This window comes from Juglans microcarpa x Juglans regia, chromosome 5S (genome assembly GCF_004785595.1).
Source record: "Juglans microcarpa x Juglans regia isolate MS1-56 chromosome 5S, Jm3101_v1.0, whole genome shotgun sequence".
Classification (NCBI taxonomy): domain Eukaryota; kingdom Viridiplantae; phylum Streptophyta; class Magnoliopsida; order Fagales; family Juglandaceae; genus Juglans; species Juglans microcarpa x Juglans regia.
The window spans coordinates 12,580,854-12,605,436 of record NC_054603.1 but is presented as its reverse complement, the minus strand read 5'-3'; the positions used below and the strand labels follow the sequence as shown (position 1 = coordinate 12,605,436).

The 24,583-nt window shown below is 34.5% G+C and overlaps 3 protein-coding genes and 1 pseudogene across 3 annotated transcripts; all 4 read left to right on the top strand.

Moving 5' to 3' along the window:
- The first annotated feature begins 268 nt into the window (after positions 1–268).
- On the top strand, positions 269–9,811 carry LOC121267111 (receptor kinase-like protein Xa21). Its single transcript, XM_041170984.1, has 4 exons — positions 269–440; positions 3,352–3,870; positions 9,600–9,679; positions 9,734–9,811. The coding sequence occupies exons 1-4, from the start codon at positions 269–271 to the stop codon at positions 9,809–9,811; spliced, it is 849 nt and encodes a 282-aa protein (XP_041026918.1).
- A 1,118-nt stretch (positions 9,812–10,929) lies between these two features.
- Positions 10,930–12,223, top strand: LOC121267110 (LRR receptor-like serine/threonine-protein kinase GSO1). The gene is made up of 2 exons (XM_041170983.1): positions 10,930–11,322; positions 11,395–12,223. Exons 1-2 carry the CDS (start codon positions 10,930–10,932, stop codon positions 11,794–11,796), a joined length of 795 nt encoding a protein of 264 aa, XP_041026917.1. The 3' UTR covers positions 11,797–12,223.
- Positions 12,224–13,158: 935 nt separating this feature from the next.
- Positions 13,159–13,647, top strand: LOC121267109 (DNA damage-repair/toleration protein DRT100-like). Its single transcript, XM_041170982.1, has one exon. The coding sequence runs from the start codon at positions 13,159–13,161 to the stop codon at positions 13,645–13,647; it is 489 nt and encodes a 162-aa protein (XP_041026916.1).
- Positions 13,609–14,733, top strand: LOC121267027 (annotated as a pseudogene).
- The last annotated feature ends 9,850 nt before the right edge of the window (positions 14,734–24,583 follow it).

Here is a 24,583-nt window from a genome sequence, read left to right as displayed (position 1 = left end):
GATAAGCACTATGGATGAACAGGTTATTCAAGAATTTGTGGTGGTGGCTTGAAAGCTCTGGTGGTGGATGAACTCTTTAGTTTTGAATAGTGAGTTCACACATCCTAACTCAATTGTTAAGCAGGCTAGAGTTACTTTGGACATGTTGTCAAATGAGGCCTCAAAGAGCAGCAACAGAACTATGACTGTTTGCACTTCAACTGCAGTTTGGAAGCCACCCCACTCGAATCGGTTCAAGATCAATTAGGATGGCCTGATCTGTGCTACTATGAGGCTCAAGAAACAACTCTTTCCAAATCCCTTGCTGGCTGAATCTTTGGGTGCTCTACAGGCTATTAAGCTGGGTTTGGACCTTGGTCTTCATCAGGTTGTTATAGAGGGGGATTCTTTGCAAGTAACAAATGCCTTACAGAATGACAAAGAAGCTTGGTGCAAAGCTAGTATGTTTATTAGTGAAGCAAGGCAATGTTTAAATAATTTTGCTAAGTGGGAGATTTCGCATGTTAGGAGAAATGACAATGTTATGGTCTTTATTATAATGGAATGGCAGGAGAGTTTTCCTTTAAAAAAAGAAAAGAAAAAGAATAATAGGCATGGTTCTGAGTCTTCTGGCCTCCTGATATCATGGCCCTATTTCACCCACGTATAGAATGTCAGTGAGTTTAAGATACAAAAATAAGATATTTTTAATTACTTGGACAAATTATTGAACTGAAAATTACAAGGGCATTCTAAGACAAAAAGTGGACAATATAATATACACGGAGGTCTATCATATCAAAAGGACCTCATTGTAGGTCACTGAAAATATCTTTTGCCGCCAAAACATTTCGTCCCATATAATAGTTTTCACTCCGGAAATTATTTGTGGGGAATAGTACACCGTAAATAATGATCAATAGTTAAAAATATATGAAGCGAATTAAGATTTTCTGCAAATAATAATTATCCCAAAAACAAAGAACATAAAAGAATAAAATTGTATTACTAAAATTCCAAGCCAAAAAATCAAAGATCAATGAAAACTATATATTTAGAGGAAAATCAATAAAAATCTAAGCACAATAGGAATTAACCAAAAGAATAAAAATAAATGTCCTCTAAAAGGTAAACACCATATAAAAGTTGAGGATGCAAATATGACACATGGATTTGACTTCTATCATTGACAAACCATCCACAAAGATATGTTCGCAGTAGATTCACCAAGCCTTTCAGAGATTTTTTGGATAAATTTTGCATCTGGTTGAATTTTAGATATTTCATCCATTAGTTTATGGCTCAAAAGCATATGCTCTGCATGCTTTCTGTGAAAACAAATGCAAGGGATCAATAAAAGAAACAACATCAAAGCTATAATGTGCACGTATGGGTTTTGCATATAGCAACATAAACTTAAAATATGCAAGCACTTTTGGAGCCAAAAATGCATTTCATGAAAATCTTAAAGTAACCAAAAAGAAAACATTAAAATTTTGATATGTACTAACCTCCAGTTTATTTCTTTCTTACGTGGTAATAAGTAACTGTCTTTTGAGATGTTGAACCTCTTCTTTATGATTCTTGGATGAAAAAACATAAAACTTTAGGTTCCAACAGAAAATATGAATCATACAAACATTAAAAAAACATTAATATTTTATAGACTACAAAGTCTAAATTTGAATGTAATCAATATTTAATTAAGTCACATTTGACAAGAGTCTTGTTTGTTCAAAATCCTCAAGATCATCAAACTTATTCAAGAATTGAAAGAGAAAATAAACAAAAGTGAAATGAAAGTCTCAAGAGACCAGACCAGCGAAATTTCACGACCATATAAGTGGAATGAAATGGATAAATAACAAAGTCTCAAGAGACAACAACAAAAAAATCAATAGTTGTATCTGGCTTCAATATTTGGCATCTCACAATACAATTGCCAAATATTGGATGCAAAACACCAACCCAATTACTTAACACGATTGTGACATGACATCATCTCGATTCCAAACATAAACCAGGGTTTTGTCAGATTTTCACCATCATAGAGGCCATTGAGATTCATCTCAAGCTGCAAGTAAAAGTTTTAACACCAGAAATTAACAATTGAGAAGCTAGGTTTTGGAGAAACTATAACCAAATGAGAAGCAAGTAACAGACTTGCAATGAGCATGCAATCTCAATACTGTTTTATCATTAGGAAAGACATATGATGAAAACATTTAAACAAACACAAGGCTCATGTCAGTGTCCTTCGACATCTCTTAAAGACTTTGTTTTGATCTTCTTTAGCATGGCTAAAACAATTTTTGATAAAGCACTGCAAGCAGGTAACCATGCAGTACACGCAGCGCCACTCACAGCAGGTGCAAGGCATACAGCAGCTGCTAATTTCCCAGCAGACTTACACCCACACAGTGCAGTTGCAAGGCACGCTGCAGAGCATCCCATGCAGGACCACCTCATGCAATATCATCCAAAATCCTTACCTGCACTACCTGTACCATCCAGAGTCCTCTCCACTAACCATCTGTTATAGCACTCACTTATATTGCTAGCTGTAGGAATTCTGTTACAGAGGCATATTCCTCTTTCCTGTAATATACTATAAATACCGAGGTCCTACCTCATTGTATAGGCATGCATGAAAAATACAATATACAATAGGAGTATATTTCTTTTCCTAACATGGTATCAGAGCCAACCAAGGACTAGTCGTCCATCATGTCTTCCTCCTCCTCAACCTCCTCTTCTCTCTCTTCTTCCTCTTCTTCCTCCTCCCCCCTCACTCTTCCCTTACCCAATTTCTCACACATTATTTCTGTTAAACTAACACCCGAGAACGTCCTCCTCTGGAAAGTTCAAATAGTCTCATATTTGGGAGGCCAGAGGCTATTCAAATATGTAGATGGATCATGTTCTGCACCCCCAATCACCCTCTCTAATTAGTAAGCTTGAAGTTCTTAGATCTTTCCGATAACAATTTATCTGGAGAGATTTCCAAGTCCTTAGAAGGACTCCATTACCTCAAATATCTAAATCTCTCATTCAATAAACTACAAGGAGAAATTCCCACAAGTGGACCATTTCTAAACTTCTCAGCTGCATCATTTATGTCAAACAACACACTTTGTGGTGAAGCTCGATTGAAAGTTCCCTCATGTGAAGAAGGTGACCCTCACAAAAGGAAGACAACATGGCCACATATGCTAATGTATGTATTGCCAGCAATTGGGGTTATAATGCTTGTAGTGACCCTTGCATTTGCTTAGAAAAGATGGAAAAAGAGGAATTCAAAATCTCCTGCTCAAGCAGACTTGTACCCTCTAGTTACATGGAGAAGAATTTCTCACTAGTAACTTGTACAAGCAACGAATGGATTCAGCTCTAATAATTTCCTTGGGGAAGGATGTTTTGGGTCAGTATACCAAGGAACACTTTCAGATGGGATGAATATTGCAATCAAAATTGTGAACTTGCAAGTGAAAGGGGCATTCAAAAGTTTTGATGCAGAGTGTGAGGTGCTACGAAATATTTGTCACCGAAATCTTGTCAAAATCATCACCATTTGTAGCAATATTGACTTCAAAGCCATTGTATTGGAATACATGCCTAATGGAAACTTAAAGAAATGGTTGCACTCTCAAGATTACTATCTGAATATCTTACAAAGGCTCAATATCATGATTGATATCGCATCAACATTAGAATACCTTCATCATGGTCATTCAACAACAATTATTCATTGTGATCTAAAACCTAGCAATGTCTTATTAGATGAAGAAATGGTTGCACATGTTGCCGATTTTGGCATGGCCAAACTCTTTGATGATAGGGACTCTAAGATGCAGACCATGACTCTTGCTACTTTAGGGTACATGGCACCAGGTAAATTTTCAAACTTTTCCATTTCAAATTGCATGTTCATCCTTCTACTCATTCACATGCAATTAAGTATCTTTTGAGTCCAGAGCAATATAAATATATATATATATATTGAGTCTTGATCTACAAGTACTAGTTTTTTTCTGATTTGTTTATTCATTAGTATAAAATAAGATAGTATATATGATGAAATAGAATGTTATCCACAAAATATGGATTAGAAGGAGTTGTCAAGAGGTGATGTGTATAGTTATGGCATTCTACTAATGGAAACTTTCACAAGAAAGAAGCCTACGTATGGCATGTCTAATGGAGAAATGACCTTAAAACACTAGGTAGATGAATCACTGCTCGCTTCAATACTCGATATTGTTGATGCCAATTTGTTGCGAAATGAAAAAGAACATGTTGCCATGGAGGACTGCACATCTTCAGTTATCAGATTGTCTTTAGATTGTTGTGCAAAGTCACCTACACAAAGAATTGACATAAAAAAATGTTTCAGCAACACTCAATAAGGTCAAATTGAAGTTTGTACTAGGTAGTAGGAGAAGCTAAGTTGAGTGTCATGTTTGCTTACAACTCTCTCATGTTTGTGCCTCTTATGTTTGGGATTTAGGCGTTATGCTTCATTATTTTTAGAAAAAATTACATTTTACAGCTTAAACTATTAGTTTTTTTGCAATATTATCGTGGAAGTTGTCATTTTGTCCCCAAACTACAACTTTTTATGACAATTGATGCTATGAATGTATCGTGTCATATATTTCTCATATATCTAAGTGCGAGAAAAATTAGATTAGAATACACAGAGAAAGCAATATTACCTCGTCGGCAAATCATAGATATAGTGAGGTTGTTCTACAAACTTCTCCATCGTAGTTGTTCGCCTGAAATAGTCATCGTCAAAGGTGAAATGTGTCACATAGTAAAACCAGAACAACACTCATATATTTCACTGCTAAAATTTCGAGATTAGAGAGATACTCATGTTTGAGAGAGAGATTCTATTTGTACCAATCATCTAAAGGAAGAGGGGGGGGGTATATACAGCCCCTCCATTTACACTAGGCAACCAAGTCTTAACAGTGGGACAAACCCAAAAATTCTAATTTTTCCTCTATCAATGGAGGTCTCGCATGGCCTTAAGCCTCAGATCTTCACATATTGATGTTTGGCACTGGGTTTAGGTCCAAAACAATCATTTATCCTTCCATAAAGCTAGTTTAAACACAAATTAACCTCATACATACATGGCCAGCCTAAGTGATGGAGATACATTTGTGCACAATAAAGCTACTATAAACATGGCCAACCTCTCATTAATAAGCTTCACCAAGTTTCTAGCTAGCTAGTTTGTTCAAACAACAAGCCAACCGGCAAATGAACCTTTCTATTACAATAATGTAAATTATGTTCCTAGCAATAGTTGAAGCATGGGCAATAGATGCGATATTTTGGATCAAACTGGATAAAAAGTCGTACTCATCTAAAACATAAATAAAGTTGACACTTAGGCCTAATTTGGATACTTATAGTATTTCAAAATATTTGTAAATAGTAGTAAAAATGTTTATGAATAGTAACAAAATAGTTTGTGTTAAGATATTTTATTGAGTTTTGAGGTGAAAAAAGTTGAACAAAAATATTATTAGAATATAGTCTTTTAATATTATTGTTGTTTTGAAATTTGAAAAAGTAATATTTCTTTTTTGTATTTTGTTTAGAAGTTTGTGAAAATTTTAATGATTAGGCAATGATTAGATGAAAAAATTAAAAATTTGAAATTGGAAAGTGTTTTTTATTTGAGCGATGTTTGAGAAGAAATATAAGAAAATATTTGAGAGTACATGTGTTCCCAAACTAGCTCTATAGTCTTATAATAGTGAGGGATTTTTCCCAATGCCACTCTTACACATTTATATAGTCTTTGGTAAACTAGTTTGGATTATTTTTTTTGTTACCGAGTTTTCTTATTATAAAAAATGCTTGATTTATAAAATAAACTTATAAAAAATATAAAAATTTATAAAATGAAATAGTTTATATAATATATTATATTATAAAATAGACATGATGTATCATGTTATAAAATAGATAAATGAATTTCTTTATAGATCTAACACTCCTGGTATTATACCCTCTATCTTGTAGTTGTGTCTCTTTCATGTTGCAGTCTCAGTAGTTTAGCATTTCTGGGATTTTAGTTTGGGTGTCAAGGTATTCTCAAGTATTCTGATAATACTTTACTACTATTCACTATTTTAATATTATTTTTCACATATTTTTTATTTTTATTCAATATTCTATTATTATCTTTTCATTATTTTTTTACTACTTTTTATAGAATACTTTAAAAATCCTCACTTCCCAAACACAACCATACCACTTTCTAACTTTTGTGGTCTTTTTCCTTCTAGAAGAATAGAAGGTGCTTTCTCCTTTCATTAGTTGGGCTTTATTACACCCATATGAGTTCAGGAATCTTGCATTGAGTTGTGGTCATTATTTGGCCCAATCCATCCTCACCTGCTTTTAAACCAAATAAAAAGGATAATGAAACCGAAGAATAATTATATTTAGCATTATTGAAATTACAAAATTGATTCGTTTATGTGCATAGTCTACACACGTGTCACAAAATGGAGACAACATCTGTATACGATTAGTCATCAAATTTGCAGATGCATCACATGAGTGTCAACCTTTATATTTATTTGGTTTTTGGCCCATTATTCAAGGCGCAAGGTATGCGCTTCGGCCTTTATATAATACAAAATTATTAAAAGAAAATTGAGTAATTAAATTTTTAAAAAAATAAATAATAGAAAAATTCTATCACGATTCACGCGAATCTTTCACGTGGCTACGCTAACATTCCATAGGTGATAAACGGCAATCATATGATATGTATGCATTCTATGCCTATTAAGGCTAAAGCAAAAGTGATTCATTAAAATAACTTTGACCAACTTGACCATATGACCAGTAACGATTGCATCCTATGACTGGTCAGATTAGTACGATCTATTATCTACCCTAACTACCCTTGGAGTGCGGGATTGTTGATTGAGAATTGTATCCCTAATTACTGTTGTCATATCGGTATGTTTGGCCCTAGTAACTCATTCTCACCAAACACCTCTCATAGACATCATCAAATCAATGCCAATAAACCTTGTTTGAAGATGTTCATAATCGTCCAAGATTTTTTGGTTAGATATAGTAGACTTTGTCCCGGTTTGAATTGAGAGATGAGTTATTACTATTTACAAATTTTAACTCACAAATCTTATTACTGTTCACAAAGTATCTCAAATCATCTTATCTCTCAATCTAAACGGGACCAAATATACTGTATCTCTATTCAAATTATAAAAGCTAAGTCTTATACAAACGAGCATTACATGGTCAAATGAAACTCAACTTTTATAAAACTCCTGTATAAACTCCATGCTCAATTGCTTTTAAATTATAATTAGTGTTTGGCTCAATTGCTTTTAAAAATTAAATAATGTCTGAATGGATAGATTATAAAAAATCTTATTCTCCGGAAAAAGTAGGTTTATGTCCGGCCAGACATGCTCTGGTTCCTAGTGTCTTTCCAATGGTCTTTAGCATTGGAGGAAGCCATAATCGAGAGTGATAGATGGTTGTGTCGTGCCCCTTTCAAAAGAACCCTACCTTACTCAATCAAGCCTTACTTTCCCTTTTGTGTTCTTAGTTTTCTCCTTTTTATTTTACTTTAGCAAGCTTTCCCTTGCCTAGGAGCTTGCTACCTGTTATTAATATATAGACTATTATTTTGGACTATAATTTATATATATAATTTATTCATATATCGAATATTCCGAAACGGTACATAAAACGGTACTGGTATCGAAATATTTCGTTCTAGTGCCTTGACCGGTATGGCGTCATGTATGATATTCAAAACATTGGCAAAAAGAGCTAATCCCATTTTTTTTCTTTATTTTAGTCAAAACGATAGCTATAAAGTTATTTTTATAATAAAGTAGATCTAAAGGATCACATAAAACTATATTAGTTTGTGAATTTATTTTTGTGTACTCTTTGTGTATATAGCACTTCTATCTTAATAAATAGATTAAAATTTGTTAAAAAAAGAAGTGATTATTTATTAGAATTTTTCACGATTAAAAACAATCCAATTACAAACGTTAGCTCATCCCAAGTCCAAGACTAGCATAAGTGGACAACTTGTAAGCTTCCAAGTTATTGAACTTCAAGGAATAAAGGAATGCTTTTTTTTTTTTTTTTTTTTTTTTTTTTTCCCATTTCAATTTAGTCGTAAATATGCTAATTCTACTTTCCTTTGGTACATTTTAGTCTAGAGTAATAATCGAGTATATATACCAAGAATAATCCATGCTCAAAATAGGATTTGAAGTTTTAGTTATTGGAATTAACTAATCACATACTTGCACGACTTGCAAAAATAGTTACAATCAGCTCTACTTATTTAATCTTAAATATAAAATGAAGCAGCTCATTATAAATCATCTTTTCTTTATGCAAAACTAATTAACTTAAAGAAAACATACCGATTAAAATTGAAAATTACTCGCATAAAGCTTTTGTTATCAAGCAATAAGTCATTTAAAATGCACCATTTTTAGTTGTCCAATGTGAGTCTGATACCCATCTCTGAATAACGCTTTTGCACAAACTCAAACATCTTACTTGATTTGATACTTCTACTAACCCATCTCCATTCAGCCATCAATACACACTAGTACCTAAATTTCTATTTCAACACCTTTGCTTCCAACAAAGTTCTTCAAGTACTACACATAGTGATATATAAAATATCAACACCATAAAATTACAATTTATATATCAATCTCATTGTCTGGTTGAATCACCCATAATCAAACACTAGCCATTAAAAATAGCCACATCACATCTAAAATTTTCACCTGGCATGACTCAATCACTGAATTCAACCCAAAAAGAGTAAAAGAAGGAGAGATTGAAAACATCAGCCAAAATATTAGTTCAGTAAATGGAACTCAGAATTTACCAGTAGATCACTAATTTGTATAAAGGAATATCTTTTTATCATATCTACTGATTAATCTGATGGTCATAATACAAGATTCAGGCATGTTAGTATGGTAGGTTAGAAAAGTGTGGTGAGATAAGTGTCAAGTGACAAGTGGATTTGTAAAGATTTGTGGAATGACCGTTTATACATTTGATAATGCTTTTTGGGTTGTGAACGCTCACTATGCTTATGTTCTTTGATGGCATATTAAAAATTATGGACTTGGCTTTGCATTATTGTGCATATTTACCTTAATAGAGGATTGATATTAAAAATGTTTTAGCTAGACTTATCAAGATCAAGTTGAAGTTTCTAACAACTTTGAATTAATATCAATAATATAGTTTTTATAAATAAATACATATCAGTACAGTAATTAATTTATAATATTCAAAACTTATGTTTTTCTTAAAAGAACAAAATCAAGTCAAGTTGATGAGTTGAGCATGAACAACTTAGTCCATTTACAACCTTACTTACAAATCTTGGGTCTTTGAGGCCGCCCAAATAATATAGAAGTCATGCGATTCCTCTCATGAGACTTGTTTAATCTATTACCTTGTTAAAATACACACAAATAGAAGTCTACAAATATTAGAGCAATAACAGGAATTCTTCTCATTTTCTGTTGATCGGATTGTAACATATCTATCATTGTGTGTAGGCATGCTCCCAACATTGCAGGAGAAAAGCAAATTGGGGTTGAAGTTGGGAATCTTGGCAATCCTGGTTTTTGCAGCTTGGGTAAGTCTCCTTAATGGATTTTACACTCTTCATGAATCTTGGTAATCCTTGTAGGATCATCACAAAGATTCAGAACAGGAAAGTAAGAGAAGAGAAGCGTTATTGAATTTTTCAAGAAATTTGACATCTTGATCAATTGCTCTAATACCATGATAAAACTTGAGCATCCAATGAAACTTATCTCAAGAACTGAAAGAGAAATAAAGAACAGGGCACAGAGTACAGAGGAACGAAAAACAGAGAAGAAAAATAGAATTTCATTTCTGTTATCCTGCAGATTGGAGTTTGGAAAAAAGTTTTCCAGATTTCTCTTAAATGAAGTAGCAATATTGGTGACACAACGAATGAACTTAGTTACAATTAGGAATAATAATGTGGGCACAAAAGGATCGGAGAAGATTATAAATTATGATGCTTGATTCTTATATTAAATTCAATTTTTCTTGATTTTCTTATTCTTGTTGAACAAGAAACTATGATATTTGTGTTGTCCCTTAGATATGTGTGTGTGTATATTAATTACAAGTGTTTTTTTTTTTTTTTTTTTTTTTGTTGGTAATGATATCCTTAACTACTAAAGTTTAGAAATTTGCACTCAGTTCAAATCTGATCGTTAAAATCCATAAAACTGACACATATGACGTAATTTTTACCAAATTTTCAAGATTTGATAATTAATTGAGGTGTTAATTAATAATTTTAATAATTTATTATATATATTAAAGCAGGTCAAAGTTGAAAGAAATTGATCATGTAATGTCTCCGAGTTGGAAATCGATCCGTTTCCCCGTCGAAGCAATGTTTTTTTTTTTTTCCCAAACTATTTAGAAACGTGAGGAGCAATTTGTAATGTTTTGGTCAAAACAGCAGTAATTGCATCCTTAATGTTGATATTAGACCCTTTGAAAAGTGGTGTCAAGCATACAACAATTTTCTAAAATGTGAATGATTGTCGTTGATATTTGTATACTTTATAATCTTAAGTGGGTGATCACTTTGATATTGCGGAAGCCTTACTTGAGAATGAGTCTTGATCAATCTAGACAATAATTTCATTCTTATACGAAATCATTTCATAATGTTTGATCAATCAACGCATGCATCATGCTTAATTTTACCGCACAAGTCATTGATGGCAACAACGCGCAAACCACCCTCTCCCTCCCTCCCTCTTTGGCTGCAATCTCTTTTAAACATCAGTATCACTTGTTAATCCTCAATTTGAGTGCCTAAACCGACATACACTTCACATGACATCCCCAACAAGTTTCCTGATGCTTTATTTTGTGTGCGGGTTCAGCATTGCCTTGGCAGCAACTCCTAACATTACCACGGATCAATCTGCTCTTCTTGCCTTGAAAGCTCATATTTCTTTTGATCCCCAAAATCATTTGACAAAAAATTGGTCCTCTACTAATACTTCTGTTTGCAATTGGGCAGGTGTCATCTGTGGTTCTAAACATCTCCGAGTCAAAGCTTTAAACCTTTCCTACATGGGCCTTGTTGGTACCATTCCTCCGCACATCGGGAACCTTTCATTCCTTGTTAGCCTAAGCATAAGAAACAACAGTTTTCATGGCTCATTGCCAAATGAGTTGTCTCATCTTACTCGGTTGAAAATCTTTAACTTTGGATTCAATGAATTGAGCGGAGAAATTCCATCTTGGATTGGGTTGCTAAAAAAACTTCAATCTTTGTACCTATATGGTAACAATTTCATAGGTACTATTCCACCATCTCTATCTAACATATCTTCATTGCAAGTTATTAGTCTTGGATACAATCAGCTTTCAGGCACCATACCTTCCTCTATCTTCAAGATATCTTCCTTGCAAAAAATTTCTCTTGGAGCGAACAAGCTTTCAGGACCGATGTCCTCCATTTTCTTCAACATATCTTCACTACAAAACATTGAACTTGGCGAGAATATGCTATATGGTGGACTATCTACACATATGTTTGATCATCTTCCCAATCTTCAGTATCTTTCTATTTGTTGTAATCAATTGTCAGGTGAACTCCCGAAAATAGGGAATTTAACTATGCTTACAAACCTAAACCTTGGTGAAAACAAATTTGAAGGTATGTTTAGTCAACTATCAACCTCCAATATGTAGTTATCCTTTTTGTTCAAATACAAACATTTGCAAATTCTATATGTATTGACTAATAAATTTACAAGAAAACTACCCCGAGAAATAGGCAATTTAACTATCGTTACAGAGCTATACCTTTATGACAACAACTTTGAAGGTATTCTTTGTCTTATTTGAAACCATTTACATAGATAAGGCTATTGATCATTTAGTAGACATGTTTTTTTATCGTACTGTGAAGGTATGCTTATATAGTCTTATATGAGTCAATTACATCGATACCATTATTGATTTAGTATACATGTTCTATGATCATCTCTGATTGAACAATTAATTTCAAATTGAAGTACAAAATACTTCGTTCAAAATATATTGAAACTAGAAGATTTCAACAAGTCAAGTAAAAAAATCACAAGAGGACCCAGAAACATTCCTAACAATTTGTGACACCTCCATGCATGGGAGAGGAGCCTGAATTCAACTTGAAATGTGCCAGCCCCATGCATGATATTTGAGGTCATGGTTATTTTCTTATTGTTAATGAGTATTCTAGGTTCATTATATCTTCTTTATCATCTTGAATAGAAAATACCAATGACTATTCATATTGTGACAGGTTTAATACCATATCAAATTGGTAATCTGCAAAATCTAGAGGTTTTTGAAATTGGAGTCAATGGTTTTTTTGGCACAATTCCATTTGGGATCTTCAATATCTCAACAATAAGATGGCTTGGAATGACGTCAAATAACCTATCAGGCCATCTTCCATCAAATATGGGTCTCTTCCTTCTAAATCTTCAATGACTTTTTCTTGGGAAAAATAAATTGAGCGGAACAATTCCCAACTCTATCTCTAATGCTTCACAGCTTGCTCTCGTAGACTTATCTTGGAACTCATTCTCGAGCTTAATTCCAAAATCGCTTGGAAATTTAGGATCCCTCCAGGTGCTCGACCTAGGATTCAATGATTTGACAGTTGAATCTCTAGAATTGAGTATTTTCTCCTATTTGTCCAATTGTATAAATCTCGTTTATTTAGCTTTGAGCAAAAATCACTTGAATGGCTTCCTTCCCAAGTCCATTGGAAACCTCTCTCTTTCTCTTCAAACACTTTACCTATATGATTGCAAACTTAAGGGTAGCATTCCGATAGAGATCGGGAATTTAAGTGGTTTGACTATGTTGACCTTATCCAGCAATGAATTGAGAGGACTTGTTCCAACCACAATAGGAAGTTTGCGCATGCTTCAAAGTTTGGGCCTTGATGGTAATAGACTAAAGGGAACCATACCAACAGAACTATGTTATCTAAGGAGATTGTTTGAATTATTTTTAGTTGGTAATGATCTATCTGCACACATTCCTAGATGCATAGATAATATGACTTCGCTAAGAGCTCTCTACTTAAGCTTCAATCAATTAACTTCTGTGATTCCATTGAGCTTGTGGAGGCTTACAGATCTCTTGGAGGTTGACTTCTCATCCAATTCTTTAAGTGGCTCTCTTTCATCTGAGATTGAGAAAATGAAGGTCTTGAGGAGATTGAATTTGTCAAGAAATCAACTATCAGGTGATATCCCTAAAACAATTGGTGGTCTCAAAGATTTGACTAATCTCTCCTTGGCAATAAATCGACTACAAGGCTCAATTCTTGTATCTTTTGGTGAATTGGTAAGCTTGGAGTTTTTGGATCTTTCCGATAACAATTTATTTGGAGAGATTCCCAAGTCCTTAGAACGACTTCACTACCTCAAATATCTAAATCTCTCATTCAATAAACTACAAGGAGAGATTCCCACAGGTGGACCATTTCTAAACTTCTCAGCTACATCATTTATGTCAAACAATGCACTTTGTGGTGCAACTTGATTGAAAGTTCCCCCATGTAAAGAAGGTGATCCTCGAAAAAAGAAAACAACATGGCCACATATGCTAAGGTATGTATTGCTAGCAATTGTGTTTATAATGCTTGTAGTGACCCTTGCTTTTGCTTGGAAAAAATGGAAAAAGAGGAATGCAAAATCTCCTGCTCAAGCAGACTTGTACCCTCTAGTTACATGGAGAAGAATTTCTCATCAACAACTTGTACAAGCAACGAATGGATTCAACTCTAATAATTTACTTGGTGAAGGAAGTTTTGGGTCAGTATACCAAGGAACACTTTCAGATGGGATGAATATTGCAATCAAAATTATGAACTTGCAAGTGAGAGGGGCGTTCAAAAGTTTTGATGCAGAGTGTGAGCTGCTATGAAATATTCGTCATCGAAATCTTGTCAAAATCATCACCATTTGCAGCAATATTGACTTCAAAGCCCTTGTATTGGAATACATGCCTAATGGAAACTTGGAGAAATGGTTGCACTCTCAAGATCACTATCTGAATATCTTACAAAGGCTAAATATCATGATTGATATCGCATCAGCATTAGAATACCTTCATCATGGTTATTCAACAACAATTATTCATTGTGATTTGAAGCCTAGCAATGTCTTATTAGATGAAGAAATGGTTGCTCATGTTGCCGATTTTGGCATGGCCAAGCTCTTAGATGATAGGGACTCTATGATGCATACCATGACTCTTGCTACTTTTGGGTACATGGCACCAGGTAAATTTCCAAACTTTTCCATTTTAGATTGCATGTTCATCCTTCTACCCATTCACATGCAATTAAATATCTTTTGAGTCCAGAACAACATATATATATATATATATATATTGAGTCTTGATCTACAAGTACTAGTTCTTTTCAGATTTGTTTGTTCACTATTATAAAATAAGAAAGTATTTCTGATGAGTTAGAATGTTATCCACAGAGTATGGATTAGAAGGAGTTGTTTCTACATGAGGCGATGTGTATAGCTATGGCATTTTACTAATGGAAACTTTCACAAGAAAGAAGCCTACAGATAGCATGTTTATTGGAGAATTGACCTTGAAGCATTGGGTGGATGAATCACTACTCACTTCAATACTCGATATTGTTGATGCCAATTTGTTGAGAAATGAAAAAGAACGTGCTGCCATGGAGGACTGCATATCTTCAGTTATGAGATTGGCTTTGGATTGTTGTGCAAAGTCACCTACACAAAGAATTGACATAAAAAATATTTCAGCGAAACTCAATAAGGTCAAATTAAAGTTTGTACTAGATAGTAGGAGAGGCTAAGTTGAGTGTCAAGTGTGCTTACAACTCCCTCATGTTTGTTCCTCCTATGTTTGGGATTTAGGTGTTATGCTTCATTGTTTTTAGAAAAAATTACAATTTACACCTTAAACTATTAATTCTTTTGCAATATTATCGTGGAACCATCCAAGTTGTCATTTTATTCCCAAACTACAACTTTTCTGTCAAATAATGTTATGAATGTATCGTGTCATCTATCTCTTGTATATCTAGGTGCTAGAAAAACTAGATCAGAATATACAATGGAAGCGATATTACCTCATCACCGAATCGCAGATCTAGTGAGGTTGTTCCACAAACTTCTCCATTGTAGTTGTTCGCCTGAAATCGTCATCATCGATGGTCGTTGTAAAACTAGAACAATACTCACATATTCCATTGCTTAAATGTCGAGATTAGAGAGATACACATATGTGAGAGAGATTCTATTTGTACCAATCATCTAAAGGGAGGGGGGCTATATATAGCCTCTCCAATTACACTAGGCAACCAAGTCTTAAAAATAGGACAACCCAAAAATTCTAGTTTTTCCTCTATCAGTGGAGATCTCGCATGGCCTTAAGCCTCAGATCTTCACTATATTGATGTTTTGCACTGGGGTTAGGTCCAGAACAGTCATTTATCCTTCCATAAAGATAGTTTAAACATAAATTCATACATACACGGCCGGCCTAAGTGATGGAGATACATTAGTGCACAATAAAGCTACTTTAAACATAATTTCGGCTTCACTATCATCAACCTGAAATGCCGACCTCTCATCAATAAGCTTCATCAAGTTTCTTGCTAGTTTGTTGCAAACGACATGCCAACCGGCAAATGAACCTTTCTATTACAATAATGTAAATGTTCCTAGCAATAGTTGAAGCATGGGCAATAGATGCGATATTTTGGATCAAACTGGATAAAAAAGTCATACTCATCTAAAACATAAATAAAGTCGACACTTAGGCCTAGTTTGGACACTTAGAATATTTCAAAATATCTACAAATGGTAATAAAATTATTTATGAATAGTAATAAAATGATTTTAAGTTATGATGTTTAGTTAAGTTTTGGGAAAGGAGAGAAAAAATTGAACAAGAATATTATAAAATAAAAATATTGTTTGAATTACTATAAAAAAATTACTTATTTGTGACCAGCTATTTTGTGTAAAAATGACTATTTTCTACTAAAATGAGTATGTTTTTGTCACAATTAGTTTTTCTCATCGTAAATAATCTGTCACAAATACTCGTTTTTCTTGTAGTGATATATATATAATTAATATAGTTATTAATATCATTATCATTTTGAAATTTGAAAAAGTAGTATTTCTTTTTGTATTTTGTTTGAAAGTTTGTAAAAATTATAATAGTTACATAATGATTAGATGAAAGAAATAAAAATTTGAAATTGAAAAATATTTTGCATTTGAGTGATATTTGAGAGGAAATATATAAAAATATTTGAGAATACATGTGTTCCCAAGCTAACTCTTAACATAATCTTATAATAGCGAGGGATTTTTCCCAATGCCACTCTTACACATTTATACGGACTTTGGTAAACTAGTTTGGATCATTTTTTCTGTTACCAAGTCTTTTGATTATGAAAAATGCTTGATTTATTAAAAAATCTCATAAAAAATATAAAACATTATAAAATGATATAGTTTATATAATATGTTATATTATAAAATATTTTTTATTATAAAGTAGATATGACATATCAAATTAAACCAGATAAATGAATTTCTTTATAGATCCAACACTCTTGGTAATAATTAGGGGTGTCAAATCATATTAACAGGTCGTGTTCGTATCGTGTCAATGTATGTATATTATACTATAACGGCCAACCGGAACATGACCTGTTAAGCTTATCGTATCAAAATCTCAAATTTTAACCCAACCCATTAATATAATAGGTTGGCACGACACAACCCAACTCGTTTATGTAAATGAGTCGAACAAACTCGAAATAACCTGTTTAACCTGATTAAGTTTAGCATAATTTTATATAAATATTAAAATCACAATATCTATAAAAAAAAATATAAAACTAACTACAAGTAGAAAATTACAATTCAAACAATAAAAATATTGAAATTAAAATCCCAACAATTTTACTTTTAGGTATAATGATATATTTGTAACTTTAACTTTCTTAAGCAGTCATAACGAGCTATAATGAATCAAAGCAGATTGACCTGTTATCAACCCGTTAAGCAATTGTGTCTTAACGAGTCAACTCGTTTTGACTCAAATCCGTTAAAACTAAACTCAAACTCGCTCGTATCGTGTTCATATTAGGTTAATGGATCGTGCCACATATTGCCATCCCTGCCCGGTATTATACCCTCCATCTTGTAGTTGTGTCTCTTTCATGTAGTAGTCTTAGTAGTCTAGCGTTAATGCTGGGTATTAATCCTCTACTTTCTAACTTTTGTGGTCTTTTTCCTTTCAGAAGAATAGAAGATGTTTTCTCCTTTCATTGGCTGGGCTTTATTACACCTATCTGGGCTTCAGGAATCATGCATTGGGTTGTGGTCATTATTTAGCCCATTCTATCCTCAACTACTTTTAAACCAAATAAAAAGGATGACGAAACCGAAAAATAATTCTAACTTCTTAGTTCCAAGAAATCTGTGCAAAGAAAAAAAACTCTTACGAGTTACGTAAAAAAGAAGGAAAATGTTAAATGCACTTAAGAAAACTTACAAAAAACTTACTTCTCCACATATCAATTATTGATATGTTGAAAATCATGAAATTTGAAATTCAAAATTTGAATTCCAAAAGAAAACTAATAAAATGAGTCTTGCAAATAAAATTGTAAGTAAAAGTGTAAGTACTTGTAGCACTATTACAAAAAATAGGAAACATTGCGGAGTTGCTTTACAAAACACATCCATGTAGAAGCAATTTTCACAATGAGATTCATTTTGAATCGTAACTAATTATAGGTACGCATTTTCTCTTTTTCTTTCTCTTTTTATGTAAAGCATGAACCTTTTGTATTTGTTTGTTTCATCAATGTAGAAGCAATATCTCAATGAGTGTCCATCGTGTATTCTTTTCTAAAAAATGAATAAATATGAGACCTATGTAAAAAAATAATTATTTTAATAGTAAACTTTTTTTTTTCAAAATAAGTATACGACACAATTTATAACTATATCTAGTATTATTCAAATTATAAAATTGATTCATTTATGTGTATCGCCTACACACGTGTGACAAAATGGAGACAACACCAGCGTATGATTAGTCAACAAATTTGCGGATGCATCACATGAGTGTATCCCAAACTTTATATTTATGAGCCTATAACCCGCGCAATGCGCAAACCGTTATTTATGCTGGATTTTATAGATATATATTTAGATATTCGTCTGTTGCAATATGTCTTCATCATTCACCATCAACACACATTCTTGCTGCACTTCCTATATCATCCATTATCGTTCGTCTTCTACGTCGCACAACTATGTCATCACTTATACAGTCACTACTTTGTTTACTATCACGACGCATTCTTCCTTCACTTCCTATATCTTTATAATAATTCATCTTCTGCGACGTGCTAGTCTAGCATTTTCCTTTTTTAATTTTACTGAAGAATAGAAATAGTAACAAACTTAAAACTATTAATTTATTTAAGTTATAAATTAAATAACTTATAATTATTTTATCAATAGTAGTGGTTCAAATCATTTATAATCATTCATCTTCTACAGCATGCTAGTCTAGAATTTTCCATTTTTAATTTTACTGAGGAATAGAAATAGTCACAAACTTAAAACTATTAATCTGATCCAAAAAAAATTGCACCACTGGTAGATCTCTTTCATGTTAGTTTTTTCGATTTCTCATATCTTGGAAAGAATACATATACTGGATATATCTTAAAATTCAAATACATATCTAGAAAATAGTGTTTATAAATAAAAGATGTAACGATTAGTTTAACTTCAAATTATTCAACTCATAAATCTATTTCTATTTAATATATGCATTCACACTACATTTGTCGTCGAAATCACCGACACCCAGATAAGATTATAGTACCCCAAATATAGATTTGGAGAGAAATTACATATAACATCTGTGTTCTACCACACCAAGATCCCCCTTTGTAAAGGGTAACCCCAAAGAAGCCTTGGAAGACACCAATAATCCTCAATCAAACTCAAAGACTTCACATACCCATGTCAAAATGCGATGAAAATTCGTGACTTTGAGGGAGAGAAAGAGAGGGGAGTTGGTAATTTGTATGTCGGTGACTGAGTTTTGGGATTTAATAAGGAAAGGCGAGCTAAAGGAGGTGTACGCAATTGCTATGTTATGCACCAGTCAATCTGTTTTTCAAGCAAAGAATAAGAAGTAGCAGAATCAATGTTTTCGTGGCAGAGTTTTTCAATCAAGTCACCCAGCTCCTTGCAGACAGACTCTTGGTCAAACATGAACCCATACCTGACAGAATTTGCATAGAGCTGAACACGAAAGATGTGACAACATCAGAGCATTTGGAGTCTTGGACTGACAGATCATTCAAATTTAAGGGAACGCTCACGCTCGGCCACAGAGAAAGGATAGAAGAATATATCTTCTATAAGAAAATCACGCACCATGTTTGGTATCTTTTTGATTTACGTGGGGAGGGTTGGATTCTCATTTCTCACTTCTCTTTAGGTTCCGATGTAGTGTGGCGGGGGTGTCATCTGAAAATTCTCTGAAATAATATCTACATGTACTTGAAAAAAAACATTGTATTTTATATTTGTTGATCCAAGACACTATCATAGATCTGAAAGGTTGGTTAAAAACAGTTAGCTAATGAAGATCTTTGTCCTCGAGTGGTTTTGACTTCATTCACTCTGCCAACCACTTTCTTTCTGACCTACCTTCACTTCCCGCGGAACACACATCCTCCTTCTTTGATGGGCAAGAAGCAGCACTAGACCTCAAAGTCAATTCTTTCCTCTGGTAGCGAGAGGGTCTCTCTTTTGGATAAGGAGGTTTTGCTTTCTCTCTACTAGTTTTTTTTTATCTTTCTTTATGAATCATGTATCGAAGGGTCGTGGTTGTTCATGTGTTGGAGGTTTTGCTACCATAGCCATATCAAGAACCTGGTTACATCCAATTTTTGTATTCATTGACGACAATTTTTCTTTTTCTTTTATTTCCCTAATGTCTTTGTGTACACTATTTCATGAATTCTTTTCTATTGACGTTGGTTGATTGAACTTACATGGTTTGGTTGTTTGTTGCATGCGTAGGAAGAAGTTATTATGAAATTCTTGCGCTTTAGTTTGTTTTTAGCTTGCAAAACCTCTGTTCCAAACTCCTGAAAATAGAGCACAAGCCTTCTCCACCTTGAACCGCTGCAAGCCACCATCAGCGAGACCTCACCACATCGGGATCCCATAGAAACCGCCGCTAAAGAGTTTCCGGCACCCCTAGTTCATTGCACACCTCTCATGGTCTCATGATGAGTTTCGTCTCTCTTTCCCTCGCAGCCCCAATACTTCCCTACATTTCACCACCCTCATGTATTCATGACACCCTTTCCAGGAAAATGAAAAAGAAATCGGTAGATATACAAGCTCCTTCTATACAACATTGTGCTAAGGCCCTTTCTGTAAACCCAAAAATGCATAACACTTTTACAAACATAGTCAGTGTTAACAATAATCATCAATTAAAAAAAAAAACAATGAAAATCTTGCAATAAGACTGTCAGTTCTTGTGAAATAATCGGACCCAAAATTTCGAAAGTAGAGAAGCATCAAGTGGAAATCAAAGCACCTTGATCAGTAAGTGTCAGCACCGCTGTGAAAATAACTGCCAGTATTGGATGCCATGGAAGGAGTAGAAGAGGTAGAAGCGAAAATGGAAATCCAAAAATGAAGAGAGGATGACAGTATGGAATCGAAAGAGCAATCCAACGTTGGTTTTCATTTTATAGTGGAGTATATTTTCTTTTGCACTGTTTGACATTTCACTTCCACTCTACAATTCCCATTTGTTCACTTGGTGCCTTACTAAATGGAATTGCTATTTTTCTGGTACGAATGCCACATAAGATAGTTGGAATTGCAATATTGCACCACTTGACATTTTCCTTTTACCTTGCATGAGCTAACTATAACATGATGGAGGTCTTTCTCAGCTCCCCCAGTCCCATATGCTCATATACCGAGAACCATAGCAAGTTCACACTACTCCCCAAATCAAGTAAAGGTCTCCCAATGCGTGACTCACCGATCATAATAGAAACGTTGGGAGAGTTGGGAAATCCAAACTTCTAAGGAGTCTCGTTCATTATCAATGCACTGACTTGCTCTGTTAGGAAAGCTTTCTTTTTTACAATAAGCTTCCTCTTCACTGTACATAAGTCCTTTAGAAATTTTGCATATGAAGGAACTTGTTGTATGGCTTCCAATAGTGGAATATTAATATTCACTTGTTTGAAGATTTCATGGATCTCAGTATGGTATTTATTCTTTTGGCCATCTGCCAATCTCTGAGGATAGGGAACCAAAGGTTGGTACCCTCTACTTGTTTCACCTTGTGCAATTTCAGGCTTCTTCGACTTCGGTCTCACCACCTCTGCTTCCTTTTCAACTTCTTCAAGCTCTGTTACATCTTCAGGTGCAGGGGCAGCTTCTTGTCTATCCATGATCATTTTCGGTTGGGGGACTTCCTTTCCACTTCTCAAAGTAAGGACGACCTTTGTTGTCACAATAACATCCCCTAATACATTATGTACATGTGGTTGTTGCCTGTACACTTGAGGATTAGGTTGAGGCTGTACCAAAAGCTTCCCTTTCTCCAGAGTTCTCAGTGTTGTATTCATCTTATTTATGGTGCCTCGCAATTCATTTATGGCTTGAGGGTTTTGATTATTTATGGTGGCCTGGCTCTGCATGAATTGCTTAAGCGTATTGGCCATATGTGCCATACTGTCGTCTAGAGACTTATTCGTAGATGATTGAAGCTGAGAACTATGTGCAGCTACATGAGACTGAAATTCTAGAGGTGCTACAAAAGGATAGCTCTGAGGAATCTGATATGGTTGCTACTGGAGGTGAGGAACAACCTGATGAAATGGCTGCTGAGAAGATGGTGGAGACCGGCCAGGTTGATCATTCCTCAATGAGAAATTTAGGTGATTCCTTCGCCCAGGATTATATACATTTCAGAAAGGTTGATTTTGTGCTCTGTTGACCCAATTAACTGATTGCATCTGTTCAGACCCATTCTCTTGAAATACTAGCATGATTGGGCAGTATTGGGTCTTGTGGTTTGAATCAGCACATAAAGAGCAAGCCTCTACAGCTTTCACGGCCTTTATTTTTTCCATTTCCATGACCTCTAATCTTCTGGTTAATGCAGCTATTCAGGCTTCAATATCAGTGTCCTCCTTTAGCTCATATCTGCCTCTACTAGCAATCGCCCTCAGTGGCTATGCAGTCAATGAAACTCGATCAGTTCGAGTGTTCCGTTGTTGGGCACTCTCAGCAAGATAGTCAAAAAATGATAATGCTTCATTAGGTTCCTTGCTAAAGAATTCTCCGTTGCACATGGTTTGGACAAATTGCTTGCATTCTGGAGTGAGAGACCGGTGTAAAAATAATTCCCCAGCCTCTAGGATTCAAAATCGTGATTTGGTCAGATGTGCATCAAATCCTTAAATATTTTTCCAGCTATTCTGGAAAGTTTCGTTGGGTCTTTGATTCAACTGGTTGATTTTCTCTTACATCAACCGAGTTCTATGAAAATGGAAGAATTTCTATAAAAACTCATGTTGCATATCAAACCAGATAGAAATAGAATTAGACCTCAAAGAATTAAACCAAATCTTTTCTTTGTCCTTTAGAGACAAAGGAAATAAATGAAGTCTATGGTATTCATCAGTATTGGTCCTATTGATGAATGTCGTGCAGGCCAACTCAAAATTCGATAGATGTTGGTAAGGGCTTTCAGAATCCATCCTGTGGAACTGAGGTATTACAAACATCATGCCATTCTTTATAGAAAAATTAGGTGCATCATTAGGTAACACAATGCATGAAGTTGTAGTGGTGTGAGTGGGTTGCAAATAATCTCTAAGAGTGCGTGGTGCAGGTGCAACCATGGCTTGTTCGGTTTCAGAGTCGTTGCTTGTAGAAGGGACAGAAGGGGTATTATCTCTAAGCTGTGTAAACTACTTTTAGTGCATGATGCAACTCTACACAATCTATTTGAACTGTCTCTCACCCAAGACATGAAACATCAATCCAAATAATAAAGAGAAGATTCTAGCGACAGAGTAGTAGGTGAAAATGTTTTTTTTTTTTTAATAATAAGGAGGACAACCAATAAAAAAATGAAAATCAAATCACAAGTTTAAATTTACGCCTAGCAACTATTCCTTGGCAACGGAGCCAAAAACTTGAATCATTAAAAAATGAGTTGTACAAAAGTTATCCCAAGTACAGGAGATTGTCGCGTAATAATTAGGATTAAATTACTAGATCGTCTCCTTAGGAAAAGTGCTTAAAAATCAAACTCGTGTGAAATGGTGAAAATATTTACAAAGAGAAAATAAAAAATAAAAGAGGTGATATGTACAACGAACGGAGGACTGCAATGAAAATGAAAATTTACTGGTCGTGAACCAAATTCATGTTTGTTGGATTTGACTGTAGCGATAAAAAGTAAGGAATTAAAATGCAAGAAAGTAAATTAAAATTGCTGAAATTAATAGACTGAAATTTAAAAGAGCAAGAAAAATAAATGACATTAATTTAAATAGCAGAATTAAAAGTGCAAGAAAAATAAATGACACTAATTTAAATAAACAAAAATTAAAGGTGCAAGGAAAAATAAATGGCCGAGCATAGCTTGGTGCCCACGACTTGTGCGTTAAAAAAAATTTTCTGAATTTAGATCATATGCGCGATTCTAATATCCTATAAATAAAATTATAGTCAAAATACTAAAAAGTGCCTAAAACTGTCCAATTAAGGAAGGATCACGATTTTCTAATCTGTCACCAATTTTAGTGCAGCCAAGTACAGATAATTTAACATCTGACTCGGATGCTCTGCATCAGTTTACGTAGGGAGATAAACTGAGGGCTATTTGTTTTGGCAACAGTGGCGAGCCTGAGAGGAGTTTCCGCTTCATGCATGCAACGTGGGGCTGCGGACGGTGGAGCTCATGGACAACTGGGTGGTTCTTGAGTTAGCGACGTCGTCACCACGTATCACGGGACAGAAGGTGCAGCAGCCCACGGAAGGCGCAGTGGCTCACGGAGGAAAATGAAATACTCTGTTTTAGGGTAGAAAAACAGAGGAGGAACTCACGGCTGGCTCACGGTTGTGCTGTTGTGTATGCAGTGCAGTGCATCGGATGTTTTCACGTGGAGGAGGAGTTCGCTGCAGGCAAGGTGGTTCACGGCTGGTGGAGAGGTGCAGTTGCGCTGTGCATAGAGCTTCAGTGGGAGGAGGTGCACTGTGGTTCTTGGCCGTGCATGTGGATTGTGCAGAGGCAGTGAGCTGTTGGACTCGTTGCGGCAGTGGATGGACTGGGCAAAGGACGTGTGCATGCAATGGCATCGTGGAGGTAAGGTGGTGGCGAT